The following is a 6,608-nucleotide window of genomic DNA, read 5'->3' as shown; positions in this document are numbered from 1 at the left end:
TAATCTGGAATATATTATTTTTTTCCTTTGAACTATCTTTTAACCTATATATTTTAAATATCAATTCCTTTTTCTTTTAACTATCTTTTAACCTACATGTTCTGATAAGTATTAATTTATTTCAAAAGATTAAAGAACTAATAGAAATGGGAGTGTGGACCAATTAAATCCATTCCATGCATCTGCCTCACTTGGCATTACCCTCTCAAACATATCATTTGGCTTGTAATGGAATTGAAGACCTGTAGAGCATCTTTCTCCATGGTGGCAGAAGACATGGCTGAGCTACGTTATCTGCACTGTTCTTCATATATATATACATATATTTAAGGATCATCTACACTTATCAAAAGCATGTGCTTATAATTTCCATGTCAATAAGGACAAATTCAGATTCCCTTCTCCTCTGATTCATTTTTTTATCTATAATTTGTCCCTCCAAAAATTAAAAAAAAAGGTCAGTGGAAAAAGTAATGCAAAACCTATATATATACATATATATATATATATATATATATATATATATATATATATATATATATATATATATATATACACACACACACACATATATATATATATATATAATATGCTTTCACTGTGTAAAAACTTGTATCGAGTTCATATAATTAAAATATAAATATATGATGATGAATATCTTGACTAAACCAATTTTTAATACCGATGAATGAACAATAATGAATTATTTTCTTTAAGATGATAGAAAAAAGAAAGAGATAACTATCCGACTTGTTTGGAAGGAGGAAATCTAAATGCCTAGCAGAAGTTCTAGGGTTAGAGATGTCGGGGGTGCAGGCTGACGTGGCCAATCCGGTCAAACCTGTCGGTGGACGGCGACCGGTGGTCAACGCATGGTTATCGCATTTCAAAGCAGTGGTTGGAATTGTGGGTGATGACATACGTATGTACGACACGTCAAAACATTCTTTTCACCTAATGTGGATTATATTATGCTTACTTGCGTCCTCTCTCTCTCTCTCTCTCTCTCTCTCGCGCGTCTTAGAATCCAAGGATGGGTGGTGCATGCTACCATGGAAGTCTCGTTTTGGGGACTGAGACATGTGTAAACCATGCATCAAGTTAAGCTTCCATTAACTCCGTGAAAGAAGAAGACTTGTTTGTTCTGAGTGGCAAATGCAAGTTATTGGAACCTGAAAGATGAAGTTATCTGGATCCTATCCTACCGACCAAGATTAACAGTGACACAGTTCAGAGAGTATCAAAGACAGCTTCCTGAGTCCCTAAATCTCTATTGCAGATTCCCACCGACAAAAGATTTAGTAGAGGATCCAGACTTCATCTCTGAATCCAGTTCGTCCATGTCCATGCCGGAATGCTGCTCCCTTCGTGCTATCCCTCTCCCCATGTTCCTCATCATGCTGCCAACCCCAAGGAAGTCTCTGGTTAACCTATCGGATGCTCCCCGGCCAGTGGCTGATGGGTATCCCTGCAACTTGCTCTCGTTTCCACCACCGAATGAACCACTACTGTTTCCAGTAGCGAGGGAACTCATAAGGCCTTGGAATTGGGTCTCGTCCTCTTCCTGACTTGCTGAGCTCTCTCTAACACCGTCGAATGACCTGCCGAGTCCTCTGAGTAAGGAGCTTGCAGTGCCACGACTGGACGTGGCGCCCATTTGCGCAGCCTTCTGGAGAAGTGCAGTCGCCGACATGTGCGGTGGTATTGATTCCTTGCTCATGGAGTGGTTGTACACGGAAGACATGTTTGGGTCGAGATGATTGCTCATGAGATTTCCTGCAAATAGTGTGGTTGGCTCATTGCTTCCGCTAGCATTGCCAAGTTGAGCAGGGATCAGGAGATGAGCGTTTGGGTTCATCCCAGCACTGCTGCTACCGGCCATGGCGTTCCTGTTGCTGCTGTTGGAGAAGATGCCAAGGTCGAAGATATCAAAAGCAACGGCGGCAGATGAGGAGCTGGCATGAACCTGCAGATCTTGGAGTTGCAGTAGGCCATGAGTGCTTTCATTGAAGTCTTGGTGGCCGGAGCCGCCACCAAGGTAGAACGAGCTGGCGGGCGGAGGTGGACGAAATGACGGCATAGTGAGGTGATCGAATTGGGTTGCACAGCCACCGAGCCGGATTTGATCTTGCAAGGACGAGAGTTGCGAATTCACCTGAGGAAGATCTAAATTGATCCCATTGTCGCCGTATAAATGGCTGCCGATGGACATGGCCGCCGGAATCCTCGCACTCTCTTGTGCCAACGCATCACAGAAGGCTCTGTGGGTGATGAAACTATCACGCCTGCATTAATTACAATGAGTTCATTTACCTCAGAGGAATTAATCTTCAGACAAATGCTTCGTAATGATGCTAATAAAACAAGCTTAATTAACATGAAATTAGTATTAGTCGCCAAATTAGCACTCTATAAACCATATTTTACTAAGACAAGATTGGAATCCAAAATTTTACTATAGATCGTCAAAGTCTTTACCAATTAGATTAGCCGACACCCTCGAAATATTATGATCAATTCCGAAAAATAATAAAAACAAAATTTATGATAGATTATCAGAATCTTTGTAGACTCACATCTCCAAACGACTTGTCAGTTTTTGTTGTCTTGTATACCTCCGACGAACAAGACAACAACCATGGCATTCACCACGTGAAGGGAAGAGATAAATGGGGTTGGCGTTGGTTTCAAGGAGAAGGATGAGTGCCTTTTGTCTGAAATCTATAAGCCAATTCACGTGGGAGCAGTTCTCCTGACTGCGTTCCCGGACCTTCTTCTTCCTTGGTGCACTGGGAATCCTAAGCCCAACTGTAACTCAAGAAACCCTATCATATCATGCGCAGCTCTGCTGTGCGGGGGAGTGAAGTGCCACAACCATCACCGTGAATTGAATGCTAATGCGCCGATCATGGATTCGATTTGATGGCTTGGTGGGTTGATGGGCGGATATAGTACCTGGAAAAGAGGGTTCCGCAGTCGCAGCGGTACTCGCGAGTGCCGCAGGTCTTGGAGTGAGCCTTCCAGTCCGACTGCACGGCGTAGCGCTTGGAGCACTTGTCGCACTTCCACTTCTTCTCGCCGTGCTTGCGGCAGTAGTGCTTCTTGATGCCGGTGAGGTCGCCGAGGGCGCGCGAGGGGTCGTGGTGGACGCACGAGGGTTCCGGGCAGGTGTACACGCGGCGGCGGACGACGTCCTTGGGGTTCTTCTGCTTCAGCTTCCATGGCAGGTTGTGGCCACGCCGGTGCAGCTGCAGGTTCTGCTCGCGTTGGAACCCTTTGTTGCACACCTCGCAGATGAATCTGTTGGTCGCAAGAAGTGACTTTGGCGACAAATTGATCACCTCCGCGTCAGGATCTGATTTTGATCAGAACTCAGAGATTATGATCAGATAGTTGATGAAATTGGGTGAAGACAAGAAGAAAGAACGGTGTGAGAGCGAACTAGGGTTTGGAAAAGATCAAAGTCCGTAGAAGGTTGGGTACTTGCTTGGATTTCCGGGGAGGGTCCTCTTCTTCTTCTGAGGAGATGCAGGTCGAGCAGCAGCTGCCGATGAACTCGACGATTGCTGTTTCTGTTGCGGATGCTGCGTGTTGGACTGATCTTCCTCTCTGAATCCAAGGAACGGTACCGACGAAGAAGCGGCTGCCATTTCCTAAAGCAAAGCAGAACAACAGCACCGCCTTCTTGGTCTTCTTCTTATCCTCAGCAAAAGCTGTTCTTTGTGGTGGCTGTAAGGATCCTGTTGTGAGTCCAAATCAGAACCATAAACGCGTCATCACTACCCAATATGCGACCATGATCTCCCCTTTGTTCTTTCTCTCTCTCTCTCTATCTCTCTATATCTGTATCTATTTTGCTGTGCCCAAATTATCTTCAAGCTACCCCTTCTCTAGATCTAAAAGACAATAAAAGAACCAAAGCGATGAAGAGAGAAAGACCCCAAATCTTAGTACATGAGGTGTGAATCTACACATCCATGATACAACCCTAAAGGAAAACCTCCAAACTCTTCCTCTACTACAGAACAAAGAAAGCTGGCAATCCAAACAGTTGCACTCAAATCCAAATATAAAGAGAAAGGGGGAGAGAGAGAGAGAGGAAACAAAAACGAAGAAGAGGAGCAGACAACAGAATTAAAGCCAACCTCTTCCCTTGTGTTTGAGCTTCTGCTACTTCTTAGAGGTGGAAGAGACCGAGGGGTTGGTGTGTGATTTCTTTGGGTTGCTTGTCATACTTTTCGCTTTCTCCCTTCTGCCTCTATTATTCCTCATCAATTACCTAGAGAGAGAGAGAGAGAGAGAGAGAGAGAGGTGCTATTGATGAGGTCTCACGTAGGCAAGCGATAACGAGGCTGCAGCCCTTCGGCAACACCAAACTTGTTCTCCTGTTTGGTGGCTATATTCCTATTGACATGAAGACAAAAGACAGCCTCTCATTCCAAACTTCTGAAGCCATGGTGGTAAAAGAACACAAGAACCAGTAATTAACAATCTCCCTATCTTACCACAAGTCAAGTCAAAATGAGGCTTGAATGCCATGGACATTGGTCAACATATAGATGTCACATGACCATATCCTCCCTATGTTATTACTCAGACAGCACTGATTGATGGATATTCACTTTTTATACAACTAAAACATTGATTACATGATAGAATATCAAACTCACTTGTCAAAGCTTAAGAGTTCTTTTTTTGGGGGATATTCACCTTTTATATAACTAAAATATTAATAACATGAATGAATATCAAACTCACTTATCAAGGATTTTTTTTTTTTTGGGACTAAAGATTTTGATGGTTGATAGTAGAATATAAGGATCAAAGATTTGTAAAAAAAAATTATCATTTGGATAGTAAACAAGAAACTTTGTTGTCTTTTCCTTATGTCTTCTTTTATATAAAAATGACTAAAATTTGGTAATTTTTTTTGGACTAAAGATTTCGACGACGGTTTATTGTAGAATATAAGGATCAAATCATATCCTCACTGTTTACTATTTGTCAAAAATAAAATATATCATTGGGATAGTAAATAAGAAACTTGGTTATAATGTTAGTATTTTTCTAGTGTCTTATTTTATATAAAAATGACTAGAAACTTAGCACTACAAATACTCTATCTGAACTTATATGAAGCATGAAAATCCATGATGATGGTGATGTTAGGTCTAAATCAGTAATATAATCTTAGTAGCAATGTTCTAACACAGTAAATTCAAGCCTAATAAAGATCCCCAAGAGCCAAAATTGATTTAGAATCACCAGAAATAAGTTAAAGTCAAATGTCCTTAGTGCATTGGATTATATTAAATTGAATCATCTTAATTGGCAAGTGAGATTGGTTTTTCCACAGAAGATTAAGTAGATTCATGGCTTGTGATCAATAGATCACAAATGACCATAGCCTTTCTCTTCATTTGTGATCAATAGATCACAAATGAATCATCATAAGATTAAGTATGCTAATGTTATACTTCTTGAGCCATTAGTAACCAAATTATTACTGTTTGCTATCATCAAAACCATCCCATAAGGCTTTGGGATTCTTATTATTCTTTCATTATAGTTATGATAATTATGAAAAGTAATCATTTAGTATTTCCATTTTTTTGCTGTTAAAACATCATATCAAAAAATTGATCAATTGTTATAGTGACTGCTAGCTTAAAAATAAGAATCAACATTATTCTGGTTGTGCAATGATGGATGCTAAATCATATTATCAATCTTAATTTCACTATTCAATGTCAACTCCATCATGTCAAACTTGAATCATATGTCAATTCAACTAGCAATGGCAACTCCTTAGTCAAAGTCAACCTTTCACATTGACTATGACATTGTCCCTCCAATTCCATCTAACAATAAATCAAACCAAAATTGATTGAGAGAGTATATTATGTGTCACTTGATAGGAAGCTAAACCCACATAAAAGTGAGAAAGGATGCATATAAAGCCTTAATAATATCAAGGGCATATAGATCAGTAGTCTGGAGATGCAAGAAGAACAACAAGAGCTTTAAAGTCCTATACATCAAAAATTAATGAAAGTCTCTCTCTCTCTCTCTCTCTCTCTCTCTCTCTCTCTCTCTCTCTCAGAATAATAACACACACATTTGCTTTCCTTCTGTTTTGGCTTCTGTTCAACTCTATAGAGTAATTTGACAAAGAAGTACATACTGAAAGAGAAAGGTCATTCATCAAAGAACATCAAAAGCATCATCAAGCATTCTAGCAGAGACCATCACAGAACAATCATGCAACACATTTTGAAGGTTGGCAATTCACAGAGAACAGAGACAGGAAAAAAAAGGACCCCAGAACAGTCCCATCTCTTGTTTGTGTTGTGCTGATGATTGTATCCTCATGATGATGGAATCAAACAGCAGATGCAGAGGCCCACATCTAAAGTGGCTTTTTCCTGCTAAAAGCTGAGATGGATGGGTTCGGAAAACCACAACACCTTTCCACCTAAATGTTAGAAGACTGTCACCAAATCCCCAAACAGTGGATGTTCTTACTGCTTGTCTTCATAGACTTGGACTCCTCTGCCTGCTCTCTCTCTCTCTCTCTCTCTCTCTCTCTCTCTATGAGTTTTCATTTC

General features: G+C 40.7%; 1 protein-coding gene across 2 annotated transcripts; it reads right to left on the bottom strand.

Moving 5' to 3' along the window:
- Nucleotides 1-1,085: 1,085 nt before the first annotated feature.
- LOC135623562 (protein indeterminate-domain 5, chloroplastic-like) lies at nt 1,086-4,362 on the bottom strand. 2 transcript variants are annotated; one of them, XM_065126680.1, is made up of 4 exons: nt 4,146-4,362; nt 3,488-3,740; nt 2,956-3,355; nt 1,086-2,285 (listed from the first exon to the last, which is right to left on the bottom strand). In XM_065126680.1, the coding sequence occupies exons 2-4, from the start codon at nt 3,648-3,650 to the stop codon at nt 1,271-1,273; spliced, it is 1,578 nt and encodes a 525-aa protein (XP_064982752.1). In that variant the 5' UTR covers nt 3,651-3,740; nt 4,146-4,362; the 3' UTR covers nt 1,086-1,270. The 2 variants fall into 2 exon arrangements, with proteins under 2 accessions (XP_064982752.1, XP_064982753.1); XM_065126681.1 differs by having other exon boundaries at nt 3,488-3,729.
- Between the last annotated feature and the right edge of the window lie 2,246 nt (nt 4,363-6,608).

This window comes from Musa acuminata, chromosome BXJ2-9, assembly GCF_036884655.1.
Source record: "Musa acuminata AAA Group cultivar baxijiao chromosome BXJ2-9, Cavendish_Baxijiao_AAA, whole genome shotgun sequence".
Classification (NCBI taxonomy): Eukaryota; Viridiplantae; Streptophyta; class Magnoliopsida; order Zingiberales; family Musaceae; genus Musa; species Musa acuminata.
This window is presented reverse-complemented; position numbering and strand designations above follow the sequence as displayed.

What these genes read in the sequence shown, in the direction of transcription:
- LOC135623562 (XM_065126680.1), bottom strand. Translation starts at nt 3,650, where the DNA reads ATGGCAGCCGCTTCTTCGTCGGTACCGTTCCTTGGATTCAGAGAGGAA. An exon ending in GACCCTCCCCGGAAATCCAA is followed by an intron (nt 3,356 to 3,487) that starts GCAAGTACCCAA and finishes GATCAAAATCAG; the next exon opens with ATCCTGACGCGGAGGTGATC. An exon ending in TGCGGAACCCTCTTTTCCAG is followed by an intron (nt 2,286 to 2,955) that starts GTACTATATCCG and finishes TAATTAATGCAG; the next exon opens with GCGTGATAGTTTCATCACCC.